Here is a 17,899-nt window from a genome sequence, read left to right as displayed (position 1 = left end):
TACAGACGCAGCAGGCGGCATTATAGCGTCTATAGACGCTGGCAGCGGGCGTTTCAGCCCTGGCACATTCATCCGCATGGATCTACACCAGAGAGCGATCTTTCCATAAGGTCACAGCGGCTGTACCAGAACCTAGAGGACTGCCCCCATACTACACCTGGCTCATACTGATAAGGCCCATCAGCGGGTGACCCGGGAGAGCAGGAGATGATTATGGAGGAGCTGTACCAGAACCTAGAGGACTGCCCCCATACTACACCTGGCTCATACTGATAAGGCCCATCAGCGGGTGACCCGGGAAAGCAGGAGATGACTATGGAGGAGCAGCTGTACCAGAACCTAGAGGACTGCCCCCATACTACACCTGGCATATACTGATAAAGACCTATCAGCGGGTGACCCGGGAAAGCAGGAGATGACTATGGAGGAGCAGCTGTACCAGAACCTAGAGGACTGCCCCCATACTACACCTGGCTTATACTGATAAGACCTATCAGCGGGTGACCCGGGAAAGCAGGAGATGGCTATGGAGGAGCAGCTGTACCAGAACCTAGAGGACTGCCCCCATACTACACCTGGCATATACTGATAAGGCCTATCAGCGGGTGACCCGGGAAAGCAGGAGATGACTATGGAGGAGCAGCTTTACCAGAACCTAGAGGACTGCCCCCATACTACACCTGGCTTATACTGATAAGACCTATCAGCGGGTGACCTGGGAAAGCAGGAGAGGACTATGGAGGAGCAGCTGTACCAGAACCTAGAGGACTGCCCCCATACTACACCTGGCTAATACTGATAAGGCCTGGTGACCTGGGAAAGCAGGAGATGACTATGGAGGAGCATCTGTACCAGAACCTAGAGGACTGCTCCCATACCACACCTGGCTTATACTGATAAGGCCTATCAGCGGGTGACCCGGGAAAGCAGGAGATGACTATGGAGGAGCAGCTGTACCAGAACCTAGAGGACTGCCCCCATACTACACCTGGCATATACTGATAAGGCCTATCAGCGGGTGACCCGGGAAAGCAGGAGATGACAATGGAGGAGCAGCTGTACCAGAACCTAGAGGACTGCCCCCATACTACACCTGGCTTATACTGATAAGACCTATCAGCGGGTGACCTGGGAAAGCAGGAGATGACTATGGAGGAGCAGCTGTACCAGAACCTAGAGGACTGCCCCCATACTACACCTGGCTTATACTGATAAGACCTATCAGCGGGTGACCTGGGAAAGCAGGAGATGACTATGGAGGAGCAGCTGTACCAGAACCTAGAGGACTGCCCCCATACTACACCTGGCTAATACTGATAAGGCCTGGTGACCTGGGAAAGCAGGAGATGACTATGGAGGAGCATCTGTACCAGAACCTAGAGGACTGCTCCCATACCACACCTGGCTTATACTGATAAGGCCCATCAGCGGGTGACCCGGGAAAGCAGGAGATGACTATGGAGGAGCGGGTGTACCAGAACCTAGAGGACTGCCCCCATACTACACCTGGCTTATACTGATAAGACCTATCAGCGGGTGACCCGGGAAAGCAGGAGATGACTATGGAGGAGCGGGTGTACCAGAACCTAGAGGACTGCTCCATACTACGCCAGGCTTATACTGATAAGGCCTATCAGCGGGTGACCCGGGAAAGCAGGAGATGACTATGGAGGAGCGGGTGTACCAGAACCTAGAGGACTGCCCCCATACTACACCTGGCTTATACTGATAAGGCCTATCAGCGGGTGACCCGGGAAAGCAGGAGATGACTATGGAGGAGCGGGTGTACCAGAACCTAGAGGACTGCTCCATACTACGCCAGGCTTATACTGATAAGGCCTATCAGCTGGTCACACATAGTCTTTCTTTTCATACATCTGTACGACTCTGCAGGTCACATGACACACAGTACAGTCTCCCATCTTATGTAACTGCTCACGTGACCGCTACACTTCTCACACAAAATGGCTTCTGATCCTGTATTATGCAGCGATAGCGCTACGCTCCCTCGAATACCTAGTATGTTCTCCCAGCAGCTTGTTAGTGTGTTTGCCAGTTACACATCACTGTAATAACATCACTTACTGGAGTCTCCCATGATGACCACGAACTTGTTGTGAAGCAGCTGGCGCACCTCCGCCGAGCCGAGGCACCCCATGATTCTGGCACGCCTTCCAGCCCTAATGTTACACACAGAGATACGGCATTAGAGGATACGCAACACACAGCCTGATCGGCGCATGTAGCTACATAGGAAAAGAAAAGCAGAAGTTGCTCACTGGCCGCTGCCAAGTTTCCCTGACAGTCAATCCCATTTCCCATATATTAATAAAGAGACCTGCTGCCAGCCATGATGTATGTATGACACAGCACACGGAAGCACAGAATGAGCTTTCCTCTCGGCACCTGTCCCGCATACACCCACACGCCTGTTACCTGGGTTTCCTGATCTGGGATTCTGTAGAATTTGCACACAGTGCACTATAAAAACAAGAAGTGCCCAAACACATAATAATAGCACTAAGAATGCCGGATTTCATCCGATATATTGGCCCAAATGCTCAAAATCGGATGTAATTGGGTATTATCGTCCTAGTGTATGGGGCCCTTAAGAGCACACAGGCTCAGAGAGACAACTGGGCTACAGAGCTTACAGTTAATATAGCATGCATTACATCAGAAGTGGTTACGTGACAGAGAACACAATCCATCTTTATTACTGACATCCAGACACAATATTCTTAATTAAGAGCATGCAAAGACCTCCGGGTGCTCATATAGGGCCATAAGTCAGGATGAGAGCACTATCCGCCACTCCTGGCCTCCTAATGCCCTGCATAGAGGCCCGGCCTCCTACTAGAAAGTACATTAACAGGAACAGCTGCAGGGGGAGAGGAGAAGCTGTATATACTGTTCAGAACACGTTTCCTGCAAACAGATAACAGCCATACACAAAGTGTAACCCTATAAGCATGCAGTCCCATCATGTGCGATCCAGATTTCTGACAATAGAAATAATACAGACACAGAGACTGATATTATACAGAACAGGTGAAGTGGGACTGTGCAATTATCCATACACACACAGAGCAGACAGTGACATACACACCGGGAAGTGGGACTGTGCAATTATCCATACACACACAGAACAGAAGTGGGACTGTGCACTTTTCCATACACACGCAGAACAGACCATGAAGTGGGACTGTGCAATTGTCCACATACACACACACACACAGTGACAAACACCGGGAAGTGGGACTGTGCAATTATCCACACACACACAGAACAGACAGTAACGTACACACCGGGAAGTGGGACTGTGCAATTATCCATTCACACACAAAACAGACCCCAACATACAGACCAGGAAGTGGGACTGTGCAATTATACACACACAGAACAGACAGTGACATACACACCGGGAAGTGGGACTGTGCAATTATCCATACACATGCAGAACAGGCAGTAACATACACACCGGGAAGTGGGACTATGCAACTATCCATACACACACACACACCAGAAGTGGCACTGTGCACTTGTCCATACACATACAGAACAGACCAGGAAGTGGGACTGTGCAATTATACACACACAGAACAGGCAGTAACATACACACCGGGAAGTGGGACTATGCAACTATCCATACACACACAGGACAGACACGGACATACAGAGCAGGAAGTGGGACTATGCAATTATCTCAGATAACAGGGAGGGGGGGCACTCTCGTTTTGGGAATGAAGTACGGGTCCACCCACAGCCTGTCATTCCGGCTGCGGCTTGGGGGCACACTGCGTGCAAGGACACAGAACGGGTCCCTGCACACGCGCAGCCGTCCCACCATCGGAGATGAACATAAACCAACTGCGCGCCACAGTTTTTACCCACTGATGCCGAGACTGCTGAGTACATAAATGGTGTTTCAGCTATCCCTTCATTACCAATTACACATTGTAATTAAACAACCAATGTCTGATTTGTGCCGTTATAATGTAACAAGATAAATACAATATAGACGGTTATATACAAAATAAAGATACACTGTGTCACGGACCCCAGCCGCCACACACTCCGGATACAGCAATCCGAGAGTTGCGCCAGCGCCGTGAGAATCTCCGCTGCCACCAGCAAAGACTTTTCAATGTATTACGGACGTTGCAGGCGTCTTTAGCTTCACCTGTAACCACCAATCTCAATATCTCATGAAAAAAAATAGGTACCGTACCTCACTTGGCGCTGGGTTCAAGAACACAGCAGTCAGAACTAGAGCGGATTCGGATTTACTCGGTTCTCAAAACGGCATCTTATTGGCTATTCAAAACACTTGACATCCGTGAGCCAATAAAATGCCGTTTTGAGAACAGAGTAAATCCGAGTAAAACTGAATCCGCTCATCTCTAGTCAGAACTAAAATGATATTTTTATTATAATTAAGACATATCTTTGGGTTTACAAGGGTAAAAAGATTACAAAGAATATAAGGAGTTTAAGAAAATATATACAAGTTACTAGCAGTATCAAACAAAAAGGGAATAAAGAAAATCAGAACCTAAATACTCTTACACGGTGCATTAAGTTCTGTGTGAGGAAGCTTCACAGGAATATAGACATCCATCCAGGCACGGCCACTTCCACCAAAATGAACACCTTCCAGCCCGTGTTCCTGATATTGCTTGTTTGATGCTTAGAGAGTTTATACAGGCCCTCCTGGTCACATGATCAGGGATTATTTAATTACCCATCTCATTTTGTTTGAAGGTATGAAGCGGGCTTATCCATTATACTGGGACAGTTTTTACAACTGGCTAAGGGGACATTTATCACCTCTTGTAGCCAAAACGTCTTTGCTGACCCATAAAAATGCACCCCCGGTTGGGTAAATAAACAACTTGTTTGAAATGACCCAAGTCAGGCCTGACCCTAGGCCTCTGAAATGCTGTTCCTTTGCAATGTTAATTGCCACAATATACAGATAAGCTCAGGAAGATCATTGAAGCTCCTCGCCTTTCCACATAGCACAAACCTTTGAATTGTTTACTATTGTTGCCTTATAGGTAATTGTCTGCACTTAGTATAATATTAGGGCAATGGATATTGTCTGAATCAAAATATAATTCATTATAAATAGGCGATGTTACCATAGTGGACAGTATACTGGATATATATAGTAAGGAATAGATATGAAATAAGTTTGAATGTATGAGGTAATGTTTAGCTGATTTAAGAGATTAGGTTTGTGTATGTGTTTATATAGATATACTGTATATTTGTGTTTTACAGCAAGATGGTAAAAAATAGTGTAGGGAACAGGTTTATTCTGCTCTAGTCATAAATAAGGCCAGAGAGGTTACAGTAAGATCAAGAGTCATTGTAGAGAAAAGGTATTAGGCCATAAATGATAATAGGTATGTGACAGAGCTCTGTTGGTCATTGGAATTCACAGGTGTGCTTACAGTAGATCAGAATCTACTGGTTTGTCTATTGTCCAGTGAAGGTTAAAAGCTAGGGAGTATAAATTAACTACTATGAAAAGAGATCACATCCATTGATAAAACATTGTGTAACCGACCCCAGGAAAACTTGTCAATACAACAGAACTTTGGATGAAAAGACATTCCAGATTTTACAATACTATACTTGCTTAAGGCAGTGTGGACACCACACTTTTATGACACCATGCCTCCGTGAACAGGACACGACAGCCCAGTTCAATGTTTGTTTTATTACACCTTGGAATCTGACAAACCTATAATTACCTATTCCATTGGAAACTATGAGAATATGATAGTTTGAATTGGTAAAATATGAGATAAAAGGACCAGACTTGTAGTTAGGAGTTAGAAGGAAGAGGGAGAGGGAGAAGAAGAAGGAGAAGGAAGGAAGTCAGTCAGGAGGAGAAGTCATGGAGAACATGCAGAAGGAATGATTCTTGGGATGGCAATCTTTAACTTGCAAGTATACATTTTATGTTAGCAATTGAAACTGTTTGTGAAACTTATGTCATGTTGTTTTATGTTATGTAACGAAGGAAGCATATATAATTATAATTAGTATATATATCACTACTGTGTATATCTTATTCTGTACGATTTGATCTGCCTGTAAATAAAGAATCATATAAAAAGAGCGGTAATATTCAAGCTTGAACTCTCTTTAAGGAATCTTAACTTAATAACTTCATAAGTCATATGTATAAGGACTGCATATATGTATCAGCCAATTAGTTTGTAAGCCTGACATAATATATTTGCAGATATATATGATAAATGCATATTAATTGAAATATATCCATATATTAAATACCATATATGATATATTAAATATTAATATTCATAAATATGATTCCATAAATCAATATTGGCGACCACGAATTGGACTTGTTATTACTGAATCTGATTATCTGATCTATAATATTTATGAGGAGTAGCAGATGCTATAAGCTGGCTACCAAATCTGCAGAATCACGGTGGGGATGTATCTATGAAAATTTATTACCATTGTGTAATGTCAATTTTGTATTCTGTATAACCTAGGATAAATGTGTTAGTGCAATATACGTTATTTTAACTAACATAATATCTATTAGGAAGCAGCACCAAAGGATATAAGCCTGCTGGCAAAATACAAGATCACAGTGGAATAGGTTACAAATGAGAATAAAGAATTTAAAGGCCTAGAATAGAAAATGTGCACAGTGGAAAAGAGTATTTCCAAATAAATGTATAAATGTACCAGGTATTAGAGTTTAACCTTAAGACACCGGTCAATCTTAAGGAGAGGATACCTTCAGTACTAAAAACAAAGAATATATAAATTTAGCATTGAAATGTTAAAAATGCAAAAGTTTTCTGTAGCATTTAGAAAAATGCGCAGAACTGCGGCTCTAGAAGCCAAACAGAAATGTAAAGAAGAATCAGGTTCACGTCTTCGTAAGGCGTGCCTGACCATTAATGCAAAAATGCATTCGTTATTTAAGTCCCTTAAACAGAAAAATAAACAGAAAAAGTTTGGGGCAGAAGCGAAAAGCCTGACAGTTTGTAATCAAATTGTCAAGATCTCTGATGAAGAGATAACATCCAGCAAGCAAGCTGAGATAGAAACACCAAACAGGAATAGTGTTGAGGTATGTGAAACTCTGTACACAGAGTCTACAGGAGTCAGAAATGACTTAATCAGTCAAGATCCTAAAATTAAGGAAAGTTACATGTTGCAGGACTGCATCAATGTGCAGCGCATGGAGTCTGCTATGGTCACACAGACCACCAGCAGAACAGCCTCTGTGGTAAAGGAAGAAAGTAGCAATGTGCCGGATGTGTCTATCATCAGACAGCACATTAATGTAAAGGAGGTAGCAGCAATAGGAGATGTCCCCTATACTGTGTCTAGTAAGGGGGAAGATCATTGTAACTCAGATTATGAGTATTCTGCTGAATACACTCTCAGAGTTCCCAATGTAAATGAAGAATTTGTTATGCCCTTAGGCAAAGGTGAATTGTCAGCAGATTTAAACACTGATAGCAGCAGTACAGTGCACACAGGGGTGGGGAAGTTCCCCATGGTGAAAACTCCCATGGCAACCAGAGTTGCAAACCTTGAAATGTATTCACCTGGAAACATGTTTAAAGGGAAAATCCATGAAATTAATTCAGGAATGCATGTTTACAAACAAAGTTCCCAAACTTATGTAACCCCCACAGAGCACTCAGAGACTTCTAGTGATGGTGCAAATGTTTGCATGCTCTCAGAGAGACCACATGCAGAGTGTCATTCTGCAAACCACACACCAATTAACAATGACAAAAAGGATCACCAGGATGAAAATGTTTTTATGCCCTGGTGCCATAACCATTTTATTACAGGTGTGGAAAGACAGAAAGCCCTGGGACCTGCAATACATATTTGGCAAAGTTTAACAAGTTTCTCTCCCCACAAAAGTAGGTTTTTTCAGAAGCTCCAAGATTCTTCCAAACTAAGGAGCCACACCAAGCAGCAAACGCTATGGTTAAAGACAGTCTGGGACCAGGCTGCATCACAAGGGAGTATGGTCACAAGTGAATACGGTAGTATCATTCCTTTACTTGTTAGATCCAATGAAGCCATTGTTTGCTTTGATGTTCAAACAGCCACAGTTTCCAAATTAAACCTGCATCATATCTGCAGCGACAATTGTGCTGTCATTGACACACAATGTGACAGGAAAGATTGGCACAGGCCAGAAACAATTGTTTGTTTGTTATTCAATCGTTAAAAGACACATTTGTAAATTCTGTACCTGATAACATGCAGCAGATAGGACAGAATGCATAGCAAGCTATGTTAAATCACTGTATAAATATCTGTGATAGTCATTGTATGTATTTTTGTTTGATTCATAGTAATCCTGGCAACCTGTATACAGAATGGTGCAAGACTCCAAAAAGACTCCAATTTACAAGGGAAAAGGTCTTCATTAACCCTTTCATCGCTGCTATCCAGCAAAATCTACATAGCATCCCTAAAGACTGATATATGGACAAATCCTCAAGGATTTTTCCAGTTTCACAAGAAAGGGGAAGGTTTTCATTAACCCTTTCATCACAAGTAATCATTACTTGTCTTTCAAACTACATGTACACTCCCACAACAGTGTACAGCACATCTCATCACTGTGATTATACAGAACTGTCTCATCCCTTCATATACCTTAATCACATATATGTAAACATTTGTCTGAGATATATTTTATATCATTGCATATATACCTTGTAAATATTTTATGTTTTTTTTATATATTACACAATAGATACTACCTATGCTTCCTTCGTAAAAGCTTCAAAAGTAATTAAATATCTAATACAGGATGGTATACCACGTTATAACAAATTGGGCCGAGATTATTAAGTGGGATGAATAATTCTCTTAATAAAGACTGTCACAAGTCTAAGATAATTATTTGTAGCATAACAGGGTCACTGTATATGCACATGGCTGCATATAAAATAATATTGGATGGAATTAGATATATTTAAAGCCATTCCTAAATGATATTTAATATCTGTTTGAAGCAAAATTATATTCATTTATTGTATTGATAGGATGTTACTATATACACATCAAAAGCATTTTAAATAATTATTAGTCAAAATATAGGTAGGATAGAAAACGCCTTTATATGGGTTAAACTGGTATAAGTTTATGTAAGATTGAGATGTATAAATAGGTACAAGGTAGAATAAGGAGATTTAAGACTGCATGGTAATTTATTCAGTGAGGAAATACAGAACAGAGTAGGTGTACTACTCACAGCCATTTGTGGTACTATTGCCCGAAGACAATTAAGACCTACTATTAACAAGCAAGGAAAGAAAGAAAGAAAGAAAAAAAAAAAAAAAAGACTGTTTCATATATGCCTGTTCTATTCAAAATCACAACCTGTTTGTGCAAAAGCAATATGGACACTGGTCACAACTGCGGCATTGGATAAACGCAAAGGAAACAGAACTGCTAAAGACTGTATAAAGACTATTACTATTACTGAGGGTCGTCACAAGTACTGAATGTTCAAGACACAGCACTCGACGTACACAGCCCTCTGCCTCAAACAGCGAAATGGCAAGCAAAGGAGCAGCTGCTACGAAGAATTCTACTTCTAGTAATGGTGCAAATGTTGCAAACGCAAGGCCATAATGCAAACGCAAGGCATCTCCAATTGCAAGCAAACCACGCAGATGACAGTCTTATCCCAGTAAATTGCTACATACAAGAACAGCAAAAATGTCCAAACGTACTGATCCAGATACAGAAAAAAAGGTCTACAATTGGGCTATGGTATTCCAAATGTCTGTAGAAATTAGTTTTCCTCATGAATACTGAATAAAAACCTCAGTTTTGTCTGCTTTAGTTAAAAAGTAGAATAAGGTTAGGTAAGCTAAGAATTTTTAGAGATTTTTAAAATCATAATGGTTATTATTATTACACTTATGGTATATATTATGGTTACAACGAAAGTTATGTTTGAAGGAATATTTTGAAATGTATTTGGAAGCAATTACGCTAGTTTAATGTGTGGCCAATCAAAAGAATTTCTCATGGCCACAAGGGGGCGACTGTTGCCTTATAGGTAATTGTCTGCACTTAGTATAATATTAGGGCAATGGATATTGTCTGAATCAAAATATAATTCATTATAAATAGGCGATGTTACCATAGTGGACAGTATACTGGATATATATAGTAAGGAATAGATATGAAATAAGTTTGAATGTATGAGGTAATGTTTAGCTGATTTAAGAGATTAGGTTTGTGTATGTGTTTATATAGATATACTGTATATTTGTGTTTTACAGCAAGATGGTAAAAAATAGTGTAGGGAACAGGTTTATTCTGCTCTAGTCATAAATAAGGCCAGAGAGGTTACAGTAAGATCAAGAGTCATTGTAGAGAAAAGGTATTAGGCCATAAATGATAATAGGTATGTGACAGAGCTCTGTTGGTCATTGGAATTCACAGGTGTGCTTACAGTAGATCAGAATCTACTGGTTTGTCTATTGTCCAGTGAAGGTTAAAAGCTAGGGAGTATAAATTAACTACTATGAAAAGAGATCACATCCATTGATAAAACATTGTGTAACCGACCCCAGGAAAACTTGTCAATACAACAGAACTTTGGATGAAAAGACATTCCAGATTTTACAATACTATACTTGCTTAAGGCAGTGTGGACACCACACTTTTATGACACCATGCCTCCGTGAACAGGACACGACAGCCCAGTTCAATGTTTGTTTTATTACACCTTGGAATCTGACAAACCTATAATTACCTATTCCATTGGAAACTATGAGAATATGATAGTTTGAATTGGTAAAATATGAGATAAAAGGACCAGACTTGTAGTTAGGAGTTAGAAGGAAGAGGGAGAGGGAGAAGAAGAAGGAGAAGGAAGGAAGTCAGTCAGGAGGAGAAGTCATGGAGAACATGCAGAAGGAATGATTCTTGGGATGGCAATCTTTAACTTGCAAGTATACATTTTATGTTAGCAATTGAAACTGTTTGTGAAACTTATGTCATGTTGTTTTATGTTATGTAACGAAGGAAGCATATATAATTATAATTAGTATATATATCACTACTGTGTATATCTTATTCTGTACGATTTGATCTGCCTGTAAATAAAGAATCATATAAAAAGAGCGGTAATATTCAAGCTTGAACTCTCTTTAAGGAATCTTAACTTAATAACTTCATAAGTCATATGTATAAGGACTGCATATATGTATCAGCCAATTAGTTTGTAAGCCTGACATAATATATTTGCAGATATATATGATAAATGCATATTAATTGAAATATATCCATATATTAAATACCATATATGATATATTAAATATTAATATTCATAAATATGATTCCATAAAGCAATACTATTTCTGGACCCCTGATGAGTAAACACTAAAAGGCAATTACCTCTCAAACCAGGTATCATCCACAGACATCGTTCTCAATACAAAATACATTGATACAGCAATCAGATATCTTGATATCACATACATTGACATTACCAGGCCTATTCCTACTTGAAATAGCCTGGATCATGACACATTGTATGATACTCCTTAAATAAGTTTTATAGATATAAATTTCTACTGAAGACCATTCAAAAGTCAGGTATGGAGTGTAGTACCTGTCTCCATATTGTACCCGTCTCTGTGAGCTATATGTGACTAGTCCCTGGATTATAGTAATCTGTGTAAGACAGGAACGCGTATATTTACTTTAGCTCTGTATTCAATGCAGCTAAATGTCGTTATCCACGCGTCTCATTGCGTCCACATAACTATGCGGTCTAAATTGCGGATACCAATAGCAGGCGTTAGTCCTTGAAGATTTAGCGTATATGTAATTAGTTGAGAAGACCAGCCAACAGAAACTGGTAACGGACCAGAGTAAAAAACAGATGAGGAGCTGACAATTTCTGAGGCGAAGATCAATGGAAAAACGTAATATTATAGAGGATTAGAATCTATGGTATAAGGACGGCATTTGTGTAGAGTCAATATAACATACTGTAAGAATACAGATTAGAAGAGAAGAGTATATATTAATAATTACAAATAACTCTGTGCTGAACATCGGAGCTGACGCAATGGTTCTGGAGATAGAACGGCAGGCCGGCTCCTGCAGCCAATTTACCGTCATCTTTCTCCGCACCACGGACGGTTATTGTCCATAAGATCCAAGGTTTCAAACCGCTAAAAGCTGGCAACTATGAAGCACAATGTGAGGAGCTAGAGAGGACGCCGGAGCCACTTCCAGGACAGTGAAAGGACTCCCATCACAGGGAGACCGCTCATATAATGACTTCTCACATCCAAACTCTCTCCTCTAACCGTCCAACGACCAGCAGCAATGCTATATCCCAATCACCCACAGAGAACAGGAGAAGTGGGACTGTGCAACTACCCATACATACAGAGAACGGGAGAAGTGGGACTGTGCAACTACCCATACATAGAGAACAGACGCTCACACAGAGAACGGGAGAAGTGGGACTGTGCAACTACCCATACATACAGAGAACAGACACTCACACAAAGAACAGGAGAAGTGGGACTGTGTAATTATCCATACATACATAGAACAGACACTCACACAGAGAACAGGAGAAGTGGGACTGTGTAACTACCCACACATACAAAGAACAGACACATACAGAACAGGAGAAGTGGGACTGTGCAACTACCCATACATACAGAGAACAGGCACTCACACAGAGAACAGGCACTCACACAGAGAACAGGAGAAGTGGGACTGTGCAACTACCCACACATACAGAGAACAGGCACTCAACACAGAGAACAGGAGAAGTGGGACTGTGCAACTACCCACACATACAGAGAACAGACACATACAGAACAGGAGAAGTGGGACTGTGCAACTACCCACACATACAGAGAACAGACGCTCACACAGAGAACAGGAGAAGTGGGACTGTGCAACTACCCACACATCTGTATATGCAAAGCTAACTCTGCTATGTAATAACAATTGAAACATTATTGCATAGTATGTGATTCTGAAGTACTTTTTTTTTTGTTTAGTTTTGAATGATATAGACCCAGTTTAATCTTTGTGGAATGCCGAGTTGTTTTTGTAAGGTAATTTACTGCTTGGCATTTGAGGGGGTGGGGTGTGGCTACAGATTTCAATTATTGGTTTCACTTGTAGTAGTCCTCTAGTTAAGTTCAATGGTGTAGGCTGTGCAAAGCCGTTTGGCTGTGCATTTATTTATCAAAGCGTGATAAAATTTACACAACTGCAGCGTTTAATCAGCATTCAATCGAAGTGAAAAAGAAGGAAAACAGAAGCACACCAATCTAACAAAACAAAGAAACCTGAAGAACTTATAACAAATGCGAGTCACTTCTCAGATCACTCACCTCCTGATTGTCCCATCTGATGAAATAGCACGGAACTGCCTTACTCGGACATTTCACAAACCGTCCATTTCACCTACAAATGCTTGTATCTGTATTATTGTAATTTTGTTTTTTTAAGCACAGCTGCACCAATGCAATTTTACCTGCAAACACTTACAAAATCTTACATAATTACCATTGCTTCTTAAACCTCACAATCTTTTCATTTCTTACACTCCTGATACATTTCTGCACCCACTTTATCTACGCTTTTGATTCATTTCATACTAAATCTACACACATTGAGCCTACACTGCTTTTCTCACCTGCATTTCTGCAATTCTTCTGGTCCGATTCCCTTAGAGCCTCCACTCCTACTTTCCCTCAACCTATTCACCTACTTAACACTATGTCAAGGCTTTCTTATACTCCCCACATCACTCAGTGTCTACCTAATAATGTATCTTTATCCTTCCCCCCCTAGTCTCCTACACCTCCTCCTCTGTCTCCCCTCCATCCCTATTTCCTTCCCCCTCCTTTCCTGTTACCCCACTTTCATTCACCTCTGCCCCATGGTCCTGCTACCCCACAACTCAGCCCTGCTCCCTCTCTCCCTTCCCTGTCACCTCCCCACACCCCCATCCACATCACACTGACCTCCCTCCCTGCCCACCTCCTGCAGTTTCCCCTCCTAGCTCAGGCACCCGCACCATCACTACTCTCTCATCATCCCTGCCCTCAATGTTACTCACCTCATTGCTACAGCAACACTGATAATCTCATTCACATCTCTCACACTAACTCATACCCCCTATCCTGTGCCCTCTAGAATGCCAGATCTGTTTGTAACAAACTGGTCCCCACTCATGACCTTTTCATTTCCAACTCCCTACACCTACTAGCCATTACTGACACCTGGATTACTCCCTCCGACACTACTTCTGCTGCTGCTCTCTCTGCTGGGGGCCTCACATTCACACACACACCCCAAGCTGGGGGTCGCCATGGGGGTGGTGTTGGGGTCATTTTACCTTCTAGTTACTCCTACCAACTCATACCACCAGAACCATCCCATACATTCTCTACATTTGAGGTCCATACTATACGCCTCTTCCAACCAGTCCATCTTAGAGTAGCTGTCATTTACCGCCCCCCTGGCACTGCTTCCAAATTCATCGACAACTTTGCTTCCTGGCTTCCTCACTTCCTCTCTTCTGACATTCCCACCATTATCCTAGGTGATTTCAACACCCCTATTGACATCCCCACACAATCCCCTGCCTCTAAACTCCTTAACCTCACCTCTTCACTTGGTCTCTCCCAGTGGACCTCCTCACCCTCCCATGTGAATGGGAGCTCACTGGATCTGGTCTTCACTCACCGCTGTGATATTTCTGATTTTTCCAACTCCCCATTTCCCCTCTCTGACCACCACCTGCTCTCCTTTAACCTATCTCTCTCGATTTCCCCATCTCTACCTCCTAAGGCTACCATCACTAAGCGTAACATTGAAGCTATTGACACCACATTCCTTTCCTCCCTGTTTGACTCCCTTCTCTCTCCTATTCTCTCTCTCTCATGCCCTGAACAAGCCACTTCCACATACAATGCATCCATTACTTCTGCTCTTGACTGTTGCTCCACCAACCACTATTCACCCTTGCAAATCCCTGGCACACCAAATGCACCAGATATCTGCAAAAATGCTCACGTACTGCTGAGCGACACTGGAGGAAATCACGCTCTAAGGCAGACTTCCTCCATTTCAAACTTATGCTCTCATCCTTCAGTGCTGCCCTTTCTCTTGCTAAACAGTCATACTTCAAGAACCTCATCTCCTCCCAGTCTTCCAACCCCCGGCGCCTCTTTTCCACTCTTAACTCACTCCTCTGCCCACCTTGTCTCCCTTCCTCACTCTCTGCTCTTGACTTTGCCACTTACGTCACATCCAAAATTGACTCCATACGTCAGGACATCACATCAGACCATCAGTAACCATCCTCCTCCCATCCCTTACCAACCCTCGCACCAACTCTGACATCTTTCTCCCATGCATCTGGAGAGGAAGTCATGGCCCTCATTCGTTCCTGTCCCCTCACCACCTCCCTACTAGACCCTATCCCCTCCCGCCTCCTCCGCTACCTCTCTCCTTCTGCTTGTTCCCATCTTTCCCACCTTCTCAATCTCTCCCTCTCATCAGGCACTGTCCCCTCTGCCTTCAAGCATGCACTCATCTCTCCTATTCTTAAAAAAACTTACCCTTGATCCAAACACTCTCTCCAACTACCGACCCATCTCTCTCCTCCCTTTTGCCTCCAAACTCCTTTAGCGTATGGTCTACAACCGCCTTACTTCCTTTCTTTCCTCAACTCACTGCTTGACACATTCCAGTCTGGCTTCCGTCCTCTCCACTCCATTAAAACTGACCTTACAAAAGTATGCAATGACCTCCATGCTGCTAAATCTAAGGGACACTACTCTCTACTTATGCTACTTGATCTCTCTGCTGCTTTTGACACTGTGGACCATCCTCTCCTACTGCAAATCCTTCACTCCATTGGTCTGCGTGGCACTACCCTCTCTTGGCTGTCTTCCTACCTCTCTGACCATTCATTCTCTGTCTCCTCTCATGATCCAACCAACCCCCTCACTTCCACTAACTGTAGGTGTACCCCAAGGTTCTGTCCTTGGTCCTCTTCTCTCTCTATACGTCCTCACTAGGTAAGCTCATTAGTTCTTTTGGCTTCCAATATCATCTCTATGCGGATGACACCCAAATCTATCTTTCCTCTCCAGACCTCTCCCCTACTCTCCTCACTCGTATCTCCAATTGTCTCTCTGCTACCTCTTCCTGGATGTCCCAGCGCTTTCTTAAACTTAACAAGTCTAAGACCGAGCTGATCATCTTCCCTCCCTCCCTCCCACATAACCTCACCTCCTACAATCTCATTATCTATTGATGGCACTACTATCTCCTTTAGCCCCCAAGTGCGCTGTCTTGGAGTAATCCTCGACTCCTCCCTCTCCTTCAAACCACACATTCAGCACCTCTCACAAACCTGCCGTTTTCATCTAAAAAACATTTCCAGGATCAGACCCTTTCTCACCCAGGATGCTACTAAGACTCTTATCCACTCACTGGTCATCTCCAGACTGGACTACTGTAATCTCCTCCCGACTGGCCTCCCTGATAAATACCTCTCTCCACTCCAATCTATCCTCAATGCTGCTGCCCGGCTCATCTTCCTCACCAAACGCACTACGTCCACCTCTCCTCTCTTACTAGACCTTCACTGGCTCCCCTTCCCTTTCAGAATCCATTTCAAGCTTCTCACACTTGCTTACAAAGCCCTCACCCACTCCTCTCCCATCTACATCTCTGACCTTATCTCCCTTTACACTCTCACCTGTCCTCTTCGCTCTGCTAATGCACGCCGACTCTCCTGCCTACAGATTACTTCCTCCCACTCCTACCTCCAAGATTTTTCACGTGCTGCACCAGTTCTCTGGAATTCCCTACCTCTCCCCCTCAGACTCTCCACCTCTCTACAAAACTTCAAACGGGCTCTCAAGACCCACTTCACCAAACCCAGCCAAATCTCATCCTAACCCTCTGTTCTACGCTCTCTATGTACCCCATCTGTGTCACCCCTGTCTGTCTACCCCTCCCCTTTAGAATGTAAGCTCTCACGAGCAGGGCCCTCTTCCCTCATGTGCTTATCATTTCTTACTTTAATAATCTTCAACTGCATCACATCCAGCAGTCTTCTGCCACCTGATACTTATTCCAGTGTCATCTGCTGATGTAGCTATGTTTATCTACCCTGTACTTGTCCTATATTGTCGTCAACTGCAAGTTGCTGTTTTCCTACTTGATTATTTGTTTATGTACTCTGTAATTGGGCGCTGCGGAACCCTTGTGGCGCCATATAAATAAAGGATAATAATACAGAGGACAGAAGCTAACACAGAGAACAAGAGAAGTGGGACTGTGCAATTACCCATACATACAGAGAACAGACACATACAGAACAGGATAAGTGGGACTGTGCAACTACCCACACATACAGAGGACAAACGCTAACACAGAGAACAAGAGAAGTGGGACTGTGCAAATACCCATACATATAGAGAACAGACGCTAGCACAGAGAACAAGAGAAGTGGGACTGTGTAACTACCCATACATATAGAGAACAGACGCTTACACAGAGAACAGAAGAAGTGGGACTGTGCAATTACCCACACATACAGGACAGACGCTAACACAGAGAACAAGAGAAGTGGGACTGTGCAAATACCCATACATATAGAGAACAGACGCTAGCACAGAGAACAAGAGAAGTGGGACTGTGTAACTACCCATACATATAGAGAACAGACGCTTACACAGAGAACAGAAGAAGTGGGACTGTGCAATTACCCACACATACAGGACAGACGCTAACACAGAGAACAAGAGAAGTGGGACTGTGCAATTACCCATACATACACAGA

The 17,899-nt window shown here is 42.7% G+C and overlaps 1 protein-coding gene across 12 annotated transcripts in view; it reads right to left on the bottom strand.

The window, feature by feature from the left end:
• Window positions 1–17,899, bottom strand: part of LOC134931284 (PC-esterase domain-containing protein 1A-like) — a 124,367-nt gene that overhangs the window by 55,098 nt on the left and 51,370 nt on the right. For all 12 annotated transcript variants that reach the window (XM_063925400.1, XM_063925403.1, XM_063925410.1 and 9 more), the window contains exon 2: window positions 2,086–2,180. In XM_063925400.1, the coding sequence (XP_063781470.1) occupies window positions 2,086–2,158 (73 nt within the window). In that variant the 5' untranslated portion in view covers window positions 2,159–2,180. The remainder of the gene's footprint in view (window positions 1–2,085; window positions 2,181–17,899) is intronic.

This window comes from Pseudophryne corroboree, chromosome 1, assembly GCF_028390025.1.
Source record: "Pseudophryne corroboree isolate aPseCor3 chromosome 1, aPseCor3.hap2, whole genome shotgun sequence".
In the NCBI taxonomy this organism is placed as follows: domain Eukaryota; kingdom Metazoa; phylum Chordata; class Amphibia; order Anura; family Myobatrachidae; genus Pseudophryne; species Pseudophryne corroboree.
This window is presented reverse-complemented; position numbering and strand designations above follow the sequence as displayed.